Source organism: Leptonychotes weddellii, unplaced genomic scaffold, assembly GCF_054177405.1.
Source record: "Leptonychotes weddellii isolate Sample4059 unplaced genomic scaffold, ASM5417740v2 HiC_scaffold_2069, whole genome shotgun sequence".
NCBI classification, from domain to species: Eukaryota; Metazoa; Chordata; class Mammalia; order Carnivora; family Phocidae; genus Leptonychotes; species Leptonychotes weddellii.
In genome coordinates, this window is record NW_027793832.1 from 1 (window position 1) to 12792 (window position 12792).

The 12792-nt window shown below is 36.7% G+C and overlaps 1 protein-coding gene across 1 annotated transcript; it reads left to right on the plus strand.

Moving 5' to 3' along the window:
- Positions 1 to 929: 929 nt before the first annotated feature.
- LOC102749920 (olfactory receptor 2T6-like) lies at positions 930 to 11818 on the plus strand (the record flags this gene model as incomplete). Its single annotated transcript, XM_081810234.1, has 3 exons — positions 930 to 989; positions 2758 to 2764; positions 10844 to 11818. Coding segments are annotated over 3 exons (1042 nt in total), but the record flags the coding sequence as incomplete, so codon positions are not given.
- Positions 11819 to 12792: the final 974 nt, after the last annotated feature.

A 12792-nucleotide genomic window follows, 5' to 3' on the forward strand; every position in this document is an offset into this window, starting at 1 on the left:
AAAAAAAAAAAAAAGAACTCCCAATCTGGAATAAAGCATTTTCATCAAATTTTTTTCTAACCACATGTTAAAGAAGGTTTCATAATAATCACTTTCACCAAACTGGGTTTTTATATCAATTACACTGACAATAGGTTAAACAAAAACATACTATCTTATCAAATTCCCCAATGCTTTTATTAAATTGGTAATTGTACAAGTTATCTTGGTGGCATTTACTTAACATGAGAAGTAGATTAATGAAAGAGAAAAATGGCAGGATTAAAAATAACAATTATTCTTGAAATGAGAAATTAAATGACCACATGAAAAACTTCTCTTTCCTTCCTTTGGCAATCTTCCCAACATTACTAATTTGTTCTCTAGAGAATGAAAGACATAAGTGTCTAGTGATGAAACATCCAGAAAACAGTTGTTCTCAAGCTATTAATAATGGAAAAAAAAAAAAACTGGAGAGAATTCAGCCCAATCATTTTTGCTTTGGAACATTTGCTTGCAATTTTGACATTTGAGTGAAGTGTTCAGTACCTACCAGAACAGTTTAACTGATACTCATTTGGATTCTGAGAAGAAGATGTCTCTGTGAGACATCTCAGAATGGTTATGATGACACTGTCTAGGTTATTTAAACTCTCTCTTTGGTTCCCTGGTGTTATGTGCCCCAAAGTTTTTGTGGCACTGAAGTGTGAAATCCATGGCTCCAGTTAAGAGTGTCATCTTTAAATACTTTTAACAATCTCCTTTTTGATGCTTTGTGTCTTTCAATCTGGATCTCCTGCCATCTCTTCAAGGAAGAAAGGAGGCCTCTACGAAGATAGAAGACAAGGAAACCAAGGAAGTTCCATTTTATTTGCTAAGTTTCTAAGGTCTTATCTCTTGTGAAGTTGTCCATAACTAGTTTTACCCTTGACCAATATACCTTTTTCTAGGTATATTATACTTAAAGGTGATCTGCTGTCATCAACTTCTTCACCTCCGTTCTTCAAATGGTAAGAAAACCATTTGGCTCTCTTAAATAATGTGCATGGGGGTCAGGGTGGGCTAGGGGTGGGAGAATGGATAAAAAAGGTCAATGATGTGCAATAATTCAGATATTTTGTGTGTGTTCATTTCTCACACACTTGATATAAGTTTAAAGCATGGGGACTTAGGTAAGATGACAGAAGGATTAAATTGAATAGGTTTGGAAAGGAGAAATTTTGGTGGAGGTGTAAGGAATTAGGATGCTTTACCTAAGAAGAGTAGATTGGAAATCAATGAAGCACAACCCAGGAGTCCAGAGGCAAATAATTTTGACTGAATTAATAATGCCCAAACTGTAGACTAACACCTAGTTGTCAAACCTAAAAACATGGGTTATTATTGAGCTATTTCTAAATACTGTCATATTTTTCATTTATTACACATAAAGATAGATTTCTCAGGTAAAAATGAAATACACTAAAATGGGGTCAGCAGTTGGGTATAATAATGGATATAGGTATAGAATAGTATATAGATATGATATAATATAGGCATATAGGTATAGTATAATAATAATCATAGAAACATTGTGAGAAGTCTGCAAATTTCCTGTTGCTTCAACTATAAAATGTCCACTCACTTGTTTAAAACAAATATCACTTTCTTCCACAAGTGCTTAGGCCACAGATAACCAAATAGTGTATCATTCTGGTAGCATTGTGATTAAAGCCAATAACTATTTCATGAATGATTTTACTTATTGCATTTTGTGGCCCACTTTGGACACATCAAGAAGCAGTATCCAAAAGATGGGAGTGCTCTTTATTAATGGCTGTGGCTGCTGGTTGGTCAGATGCTGTGAGGCTGTGTTTGAAGTACAAGGTGATGCATATTATGTGGTTAAGGGGACAAATAGCTGACACCATCACCTCTCTGACTGATGTCATTAGCTTTCTTTTTTTTCCCAGAGACCCCATGTTGTCCTGACTCAAGAGGCCTTTCAAGTTAGCCTTTTGGTACAGAGTGACTTTACAGGGAATAGCAAAAGCAAATATTTACCCTTGTGTCCCCTCATGTATACATTTGAAATGGTAAAATATTAAGTAATTAATTAACTTAATTAATTAAATTTATTTTTATTAAATTTAATTAATCAATTAATTAATCTAATAATAGACTCAGGAGTAATCTATTGATATATAGACTATTATATACAAGACTGTTCTAATGGCTGTAAATATAAAGGCTATTCAGAGCCATCCTCAAATAGGTCACATTGTAGTTGGAAGACAGAAACAGCAGATAAAACCCCCAGGGAGACTGCTACAAGTTGTGGAAACAAGTTGAAAAACTACCATGGGGGTAGGGGACGGTGTCCTCCCTGGTCTGAAGTTTGAGAGCATCAAGGAGAGATTGAAGGTGTCTTTATGGAACTCTGATTACCATCAGGGTCTAGTCCATTTTACTTGGAAAAGGATTAAATATAAAGTTTATAATATACAGTAAGTAAGATACACCAGATTCTAGGATGCTCTGGTAAAGTGTCTTCCTGATCCCTCAAGTGCCATTCTGTTCTGCAGAGGCTCCAGGATGTTTTCTCTTGAGCCGGGTTTCTTCCCTTGGGCTTATTCTTTCCTATCTCAGTACTAAAATTGCTGAACTAAGTATAGGTAATTATGTTTCTATGCATATATATTTCTGTAAATGAGTAGTAATATGTTTTTTTAGTCAAAAATATATTATGCACATATTTACATGACAAAAAAAACTAAATTACATCACTATTATCAACAGGTGTAAGGTAAGTTGCATAAAGTTTAATTTTGTTAATCTGGTAATGTTGATTATTTAGATTGTTTCCAGTTTATTTTTACTATCAAAAGCAATGATTCATTAGTATCTTTGCATACACTCGCATTTTCAAACTATTTTTTCCTAAGAATAAATTTATAAAAGTAGCTAAAGTGTAGATATTTGATATCAATAAATATTGCCAAAAACATCTAGAAAAATTATTTTAATTTTCACTCACACTAGCAGTGCATGAGAGTGCATGAACTCACTTCCTCATATTGAAAATCCTAAGGGGTGCCTGGGTGGCTCAGTTGGTTAAGTGTCTGCCTTCGGCTCAGGTCACGATTCCGGGATCCTGGGATGGAGTCCCACATCGGGCTCCCTGCTCAGCGGGGAGTCTGCTTCTCCCTCTCCTCCCTGTTTGTTCTCTCTCGAGCGCTATCTCTGTATCTCTCTCTTAAATAAATAAATAAAATCTTAAAAAAAATCTTAAATGTATGGGGTTCTTGGCTGGCTCAGTTGGTGGAGCATGTGACTCTTGATCTCAGGGTTGTGAGTTAGAGCCCCATGTTGGGTGTAGAAATTACTTAAAAAATGAAATCTTAAAAAAGAAAATCCTAAATGTTACTGTCATCCTTTAAACATATCTTTTTCTTATTAAAAATAACATTTCTTTGTCAAACAGATTTGAGTACTGTATAAATTTTTCTTTCAGAAATGCACATATATTTATTTTATTCAAGTATTTGAGCCATCTTATCTAAAGATTGTGAGTTTAAAAGAAAAGTCTTAGGGGTGCGCCTGGATGGCTCAATTAGTTAAGTGTCTGACTCTTGACTTTGGCTCAGATCATGATCTCAGGGTCATGAGATTGAGCCCCACATTGGGATCTGCACTCAGTGCAGAGTCTGCTTGAGATTCCCTCTCCCCCTGCCCCTCCCCCAGCTCTTGCTCTTTCTCTTTCTCAAATAAATAAATAAATAAAATCTTTATAAGTAAATAAATAGAACAAAAATTTTATTCTTTAAGTTGCATTTTTTTTAAAATCTCTGTAGGGGAGACAACACTTTACCTCTACTCATGTTATGTTTAGCTGGGATTCTTTAACAAAATGATGAATTAACAAAAGAAAAACAACTTATTAATATGTGCAATGTACAACACCTGGGAGAAACCTCGACAAAAAAGTAACTCAGAAATGAGGCTCAAATAACATCTTCAACAAAGAATGATGAATTCATAGAGAAATGACAGGACGAAAGAAAGCACTTCTAGGCTTCCAAAAGCAGCAAACTGGGAATGTAAATACAAGAGAGGAAACTAATAGAGTAAGGTTTGTTTGCAGATTTATCAGGTACCCTCTCTAGGCTGCTGACAGTCTGTCTCTAGGAGAAGGATAATTTATATTTTGCCTTGAGGCAGGAAAGAGAGAGGATTTTCTGAGTTTGCCTCTTAATTTCCTTCAGCTCAAAATAATTTTTATGTCAGAGAAACATCTGGGGGTGATATATTCCATTTTTCTTCATCTCCATATACATATTATGAAATTAATCTTTCCATTTATTTGAATTCTTATTTTATGTGCAGCACCAATTATATGCTATGATTTTTGTGTATCTTTTTGGTGGTCATGGTGGTGAAGGATGTTTATTTCTAACCACTCTTTTCTTTCCAGTTGTTCAACTTCTATATTTTATATAGATCTCACAGAGGTGAATACACTGTCAAATTTTAGCATTTTTCCCTCTGGACATTTAACACATGCTCATTCTTTCAGATAAAATTTAGAATTATTTCACCAAGTTTCCTATTGGGATTTCAACAATTAAGAATGCATTTTATTAGTTTCACACTTTTCTCCAAGTTTAGTATGTTACCAGCTATTTCAACATTTTGTTGATATTTTTCTTGATATTATGAACAAATATGCAACAAATATAAACATTATGAGGGCATTTGATGCTCTTACTGACACCAGAGAGTGTCCATGTGGGAAGTTATGTGAGCTGAGACCTGAGGCTATAGAAACCAGAGGAAGAGAGAATTATGCTCCTCGCAGGGGGAATTTCTGAGTCTGGTTATTTGCTAGGAGACAAATGCTAAAAATCGATGGAGCACCAGAGAACAGAGGATGAATATTCAGGCTACTGAGAGCCATGAAACCCACATTTAGGACTATGGATTACAAACAATGCAGAGCTCTACAGAGTGTTGAGAGGTACTGGATTTATAGGAACAGATTTGCAGATATGTTATTCTTAAGGCACTGCTGTGTTTAATGACTAATATTAACTTGGGGAATTTTAATCTACAAGTGAGAGTTGTTTATAATTATAGGGCAGTGGTGGTTTTTTTTTTTCAGGTTCTCTGGTATTTTAATGAATGATGTATCTGTAATTTTATTTATTGGGTTTTTCCTATATAATAGAATCACTTTATTTTTTTTTAAGTTTTTATTTAAATTCCAGTTAGCTAACATACAGTGTAATATTAGTTTCAGGTGTACAGTTTAGTTATTCAACACTTCCATAAACACCCAGTGCTCACCTCACAACAAGTGCATTCCTTAATACCCATCACCTATTTAACCCATCCACCCAGCCACCTCCCCTCTGGTTCTCTATAGTTAAGAGTCTGTTTCTTGGTTTAAATTATATTCCATATATACTTAAGTCACTCGCTTTGTTACATCTTTTAAGTCTATATCTTCCATTTTTGTACCTCTTCTGATTTGCTTTCTTAGAGTGAAACTACACTTTAAAAGCGGGGGTTTTATCTATTACATTGTTGCAAACAAACAATTGTTTTCTATCTAATCTCATTATATGCTTTTTTTTTTTACCTCCTGCACTGTATAATGTATTTTTCTTCATATTTTTCAGTGTTTTAGAATGCGCACACACACACATTCTTGTGTCTCATTCTAATACTAGTACTGATTAATTGCTCTTTTCCTTATAGTTTTCTTTTTGAGTCATGAGTTTAAAAAAATCTATCTTTCCTCACTCATTAATTAAAAGAAAAATGTTAGACTTTTGGTGATTGTATATTCATTTATCACTGGTTCCTTCCACTAGAATATTTTTTCCAAGAGAGAACACTGTCAATGTATCTTCAGCTCCTAAACCAATGGATCACAATACATAGTTAAATGAAAAAAAAAGAATTAATGCAGGCTTTCTGGTGTTCCTTAAATTTCAATGTAAATGAAATCTGTTTTTTTGTTTTTTTTTTTTTAAGATTTTTTTTTTTTAATTTATTTATTAGAGAGAGAGAGTGAGAGAGAGAGCGCAAGAGGGGGAAGGGTTAGAGGGAGAAGCAGACTCCCCGCCGAGCAGGGAGCCCGATGTGGGACTCGATCCCGGGACTCCGGGATCATGACCTGAGCCGAAGGCAGTCGCTTAACCAACTGAGCCACCCAGGCGCCCTGAAATCTGTTTTTTATGTAGATAATTTGCATTCAATTTTCCGACCTGCATATATATATATATAATTGTTGTTAAGAGTTATTTTTAATTATATGCAATTTTGCAATCATATTTACACTCTTTTTAAACAAATATACTTAAACTGATTTCAGTGGTCATTATTAGTAACATTACACAGTTTCTGCTTTATTCCTACTTCTCAATTTTTTTCATCTACAGAAATATCTGGATCTATCTTAGCGTTTATTTCTCACAACATATCTCAGAATGTCTTCCTGGGTCATTCACATATTACTGACAACTCATATATACCTAATAATATTGACAATAACCCTTATTAAACACTTAGCACATTCTGTGCATGGTCTGAGAAATTTATGTTTATTAACTGGTGTAGTCCTGGAGACATGTGTCAATCCTGGCATTACAGAGCTGATGGGAAACCTAAGGCAAAAACAAGATAAGTAAATTGACAGTGGTCACACATCTAGGTACTGAAGAAAGAACCAAACCCAGGAAAACTCTGGCTCTGGAACACTCACTTTTTTTTTTTTAATTAACATATAATGTATTATTTGTTTCAGAGGTAGAGATCTGTGATTCATCAGTCTTACACAATTCACAGCACTCACCATAGCACATACCCTCCCCAGTGTCTGTCACCCAGGCACCCCATCCCCCCCACCACTCCAGCAACCCTCAGTTTGTTTCCTGAGATTACGGTTTGTCTCTCTCTCTGGTTTCATCTTGTTTCATTTTTCCTTCCTTTCCCCTATGATCTTCTGTCTTGTTTCTCAAATTCCTCATATCAGTGAGATCATGTGATAATTGTCTCTCTCTGGAACACCCACTTTTAATTCCAACATCACATGTCTTCTGTTTTGGACATTTCTTCCCTTTTATTTGGTTTTTATCATTATCAAAAAGACATTTGTGGCCAGTCTGAATTTTATTTTGTTGTAAGTGACTGTTTTTCTCCTTTCTTTTATTCCATCTGTATGCTTCTAGATTTTTTTGTACTTCTTTACTTCCTGCTTGTCTTTCCTCTATTTCTCCCTTCCTTCCTTCTTTTTTTCCTTCCTTCCTTCCTCTTCTCCTCTTCTCCTTCTTCCTCTTCTTCCCTTTTCATATTGCTTTCACCTCGATAATTTGCAAGGACATACATAAGTGTATGTATCATTTATTACGGAAAACATCCATACACACAGTCTGTTCCTTTCCCAACAGTTTTCTTCTTTTCAACTTGTTAATAATTCTCTTATATTTGTGGAAGCACTCTTTTCAAAGCCACTGATTATTTATACTTTAATTTTGTATTGCCATTATCCCATATCTATTACTTTGTTTCTTATCATTTAATCTCTGTGCTTGTATGTTTCCAGGGAGCTACTCAAATTTTATTCCCCACAGTTGTGATACAATTTCATATCATCAGCACTGTTCTTCCCTGCCTTTCCTATAATTTCTCACCCTGGTACCATAGTTTTAGTTGTCCTGGGTAGCTTTCTCTTTCCCTTTCAGGGATTAGTGTATTAATCTATGTGTTTCTCCTCTCCTTAAAAGTCCTTAGCTTTACTTGGTCTCCTTGGCTTTTCTGTGGGCTCCTTCTGATTTTAGCTCATCACTAGGAACTTAGCAAATATGCTGGTACCTCTTTCTAGAGGATCCCCACTCTGGACATACAGAAGCCAAATAAACAACCATCTCCTCCCCACTCCTCAACACACAATCCATTCAGCCTGTCTAAAATTAACAAGCAAAACTGTACAATTATGTTTTAATTTTTGTTGAAAGATTAGGAAAAAGTTAGAGAAAATATTAGATTTCTAGTTAGCTTACTTGTATTTTCCATCATTTGTGCATGTTTCCCACTTTCCTGAGTCAGGTCTCCAGTTCACTCTGTTGAGACTGTTCCTCTAAGCACCTCTCTTGTAGGCATTTTGGCAAAACTCTACTCCTCTTCTAAATAATTACATGAGGAAATTATTTCTGGGGTGTGGGGATGAAGATGGGAAAGCAGAATCTACCCCAGAGTAGATAATGACTCAGAGAGAGGCAGCCAGTCCTTTGTCTGAGTGGATCATTACTTGTCAGCCTCCTGTAATTTGGTGGGCAAAACTGGACAGATCTTTCCAAACCAGGTAATGACTAGTGTCCATCTTTTTATTTGTCAACATTGTTGAGAGGGAATTATTTTTTCAGCTTCAAAGTATATTAACTAACTGGAATTAAAATTTAAAAAAAAAACTCAATAAAAGTAAATAGAAAGAAAAAAAAGTAAATTTGAGCCAGGCTATGTGGGGAGTTTGCAGACACCTTCAAATTATTTTTTTTAATATTCTGGTTGTTCATGCAAAGGTAATTATTACCTAGTGTCTTATTCCTCAGTGATTAATCTGAAAGTGAAATTTAGAAATGAAAATCTTTCTGGAATGAGTTTTTCCAGAAACTAGTTTGCACAAGTCCCAACCTCTCACTGAGAATTCCCACAAATGACAATCATTAGTGGGATCATGAAGAATGTTCTGAAAGTCTATCATTTTAAGTAATTTGGAAGACAGTGCATGGAAGGATTGGGTAGTATGTGTTCCATGGGTTGTAACTAAGAAATGAAATGTTCCCACAGCAACAAATTGTGAGTATTCATAACACCAGAATAATCCCCCACCACAGTAGCTTATGCTAGATTAGCAATTAAATATATTTAACTATATAATTAAATATAATTAATATATAATTAAATATATATTAACATTTGCATAAATAATATGATATTTAATCATTACAGCAACACATAGGGTTTCTGTGATGACCTTTTTTTTTTTAAGATTTTATTTATTTATTTGAGAGAGAGAGCGAGAGAGGGAATACAAGAGGTGGAATGGGAGAGGGAGAAGCAGGCTTCCCATGGAGCAGGGAGCCCGATGCTGGGGCTCGATCCCAGGACCCTGGGATCATGACCTGAGCCGAAGGCAGACGCTTAACGACTGAGCCACCCAGGCGCCCCTGTGATAACCTTTAATAAGGATAGTAGAACTGACACCATAAAGACCCCTTACTCCAAACTGCTGTTCCTGGCCCAGGACAGTGCCTCCTAATTCCACACACATATAGCTGCATCACCTGCCTCTTTCCACGGTACAATAGCTCAGTACATGCAATGGGTAAAATAATTTTCCAATAATTGAAAATTTATATTTGGCCTTGGAAGAATGGCAAAACTAGTGAAGAATTTGGGGGAGGATTCTCTTATTTTCATTCTATACAAAAGATGCAAATGTATTACCAGTCCTTATACTCTCTGAGACCTTGCAGGATGTCCTGTTGCCCTTTAACCTATGTAGTACTTCAGGTACCCTTTATTCGGGTATCATGCCTAAGGCTTATGACTGACCATATCAGGATGCTCTTGAGAGTAAAGCAAAAGGGGAGGAACACATGCTAAAACAACTGGGATCCTGGGACAGGAGGCACAACTGAGACTGCCCCAGAATTACCTGGATGGGAGTTCCCCTCCTGTAAATCTTACCAAGTCCCCAAAAATGCAAAATCAAGTGGAAAAAAATCATTAGCTCAGATATACAAAAGGGAAACAAACAAACAAACAAAAACAACAGAGTGAACGTTTGTTTAAATTCTCAAAAAATATTACAAGTTGTCAACTAACCTCAATTCTGCTGATAATATTTAGAAAATAATTTGACTTCCTCACCTTGGCGTACATGCCTTAAAATCTGACCTCTGGCAACTCACTGCCCTCTCAATCACAAGGCTCTGCTTGAACTATCCTGAACATTAGCTCATTTCTGCCTTAGGGATTTTAAATTGATATTCATTCTGCAGGAACACCTTTCCCCCAAATCTTCACATGGATTCTCCTTTGCTACACTTCATTGCCTATGTTAAACTTTTCCTCATAGTATTGATGAGCATTATCCAGAACCATCATTGTCCTTTATTTGCTTACTCTCTTTATCTCACAACTAGAGCCATAAGTCACATGAGACACCTCCTCTTTTGTTTATAATAGTATCCATAGTGTGTGGAACACAGGAAACTCTCCATAAATAAAGGTTGGAGTGTGAATGATTAAAAAAATCAACAAATGAGTGAACAAACAAATAAGGTTGATTAATGATCAGATGGACAATGTTGTAATCCAATTTACTATAGTTCATAATTTTCAGCTGTATCAACAACTTAATAGTTATTTCTAGATGAGGCTGATCACTTTTATAGTTGTGACAAAAATTCCCAACTCAGTAAAACATCTTAATAAATTGTTTGGTTATTTGAACTAACTCGATTGTTTTGCAGTCATATCCATGTTTCAGATAAAGGAAGTCAACTCCAGATGAAGAAGACTCTCTGGGGCTCACATGTTCTGCAGTAATAACTAAACTCCCTTAAACCAATCATCAGTTGCCAAATGTTCATTCATCTTCATGCCACGGAGACTCAACTTTCGAATTATTCTTCAACAAGAAGAAATATCCAAGAACGAAAAAGTTGCAAATATACCCTACAACATATACACACATACTAAAGGCTTAATATTAGTTATGTAAATAATTTTAATTTAATAATGCTTCTATAATAAGACATATTATATACTGGAACTTTCATTAACACCCCCACTTATTTCCTTATACCTCCAGGTCCAACTCAACACCATCGGTGGAGACAATAAAACCTTTTCAAGTGACTTCACCCTCACAGGGCTCTTCACTCAAAGTGCAGCCTCAGGCTTCCTTTTCAGCATCATCTGTGTCATCTTCTTCATGGCCATGATAGCTAATGGGGTCATGATCTTCCTGATTCACATAGACCCTCACCTCCACACCCCTATGTACTTCCTGCTCAGCCACCTCTCCTTTATTGACATGATGTACATCTCTACCATTGTGCCCAAGATGTTGGTCGATTATCTTGTGGGCAAGGGGACCATTTCCTTCATTGCCTGTACAGCCCAGTACTTTCTCTACATGGGCTTTGTGGGGGCTGAATTTTTCCTGCTGGGACTCATGGCTTATGACCGCTATGTGGCCATCTGCAACCCCCTTCGCTATCCTGTCCTTATGAGCCACCGGGTCTGTTGGGTGATCTTGGCCAGCTCTTGGTTTGGTGGTGCTTTGGACAGCTTGCTTCTCACCCCTATCACCATGAGTCTCTCATTCTGCAGTTCCCAAAAGATCAATCATTTCTTCTGTGAAGCGCCCACCATGCTGAGGCTGGCCTGTGGTGACAAAGCTGCCTATGAAATGATCATGTACATATGCTGTGTCGTGATGCTGCTGATCCCCTTCTCTGTGGTGATTGCTTCCTATGCCCAGATTCTCATCACAGTGCACCAGATGAAGTCAGCAGAAGGGAAGAAGAAGGCCTTTGCCACCTGCTCATCACACATAATGGTGGTGGTGTTGTTTTACGGGGCTGCCCTATACACATATATGCTTCCCCAACCCTACCACACACCGATCAAAGACAAGGTCTTCTCTGCCTTTTACACCATTCTCACTCCTTTGTTAAATCCTCTCATCTACAGCTTGAGGAACACAGATGTAACCGGGGCCTTTAAAAGGGTTTTGGCAAGATGTCAAGGGGATCCTGGTGTGTCAAGGGAGGGATTCTGAAAGTCTAAGTCATCCACATCTGCTCAGGGGTACATGGGTGCTGTTATTCCGGGTTATACCATGGGTAATATGAAAAATGCATTCAGCAACTGCCAATGCCAATTACGTTGAAAGATGCATCAGCACTACTTTCGTTGAAAATGTGAAACCAATTGTAACATTCACACATGAATAATGCCAAAGTGCCTAAATACCGCTGATGTTTATTCCTTCTTTGTGTCCACCCATTCTGTTACTGGACTCAGTGGGTGCCTTTCCTCAGTGAGTGTAAGCCAATTGTACATCCAAGGCTTACACTCAGTCTGGTGTGGAAGCTTTTGTTTACTTACAGTAAGCAAGCAGAACACTGGAGATATTTCCTAAAGCAGTGTCTCTCCTGGGGATGGTGCAGTTAGCTTTTATTCAGTATGCAGAGGAGTCAGAGTCCAGAAGATCGCATATACACTAGGGAACTTACATATATCCTATTACTTAGGCATTCTAGTTTTACTGTGCATGCTTAGCATATACCACAAGTTCAAAAAATGGCCTAAGCTCTAACCCTGAGAGGAGATTTTAGTATTATAATGCACTAAAGTTAACTGTAGAGCAGTCTCAGGGGGCTTCTGCACATGCTTCAACTCTGACCTGTTTCAAACTGGTTTTGTGTTAGATTTCATATCTGTGCATGTCATGTCCTCTTATAAAGGTGTTGGTGCTTTGCCTTTTCATGTGGTTCTCCTGAGTTGGGTTCCTGAAAAACATCTTATAGAAATAACTTTACATACCACCTGGAGTGACCCTTTATGTTGGTTACAATTCCAGTTATTATCTCATACTATTTCTCTGATTGTAATTAATGTATATTTGATCCCAAATGTCTGGTTAATATTACATACTCTGCTCACTTTCAGTGTTCTCACAAGAATTAGTGATTTTTATTACGCTGTTTAAATGGTCCATTGGTGGAGTTTATGGAAGGGTTAGGTGTGCAT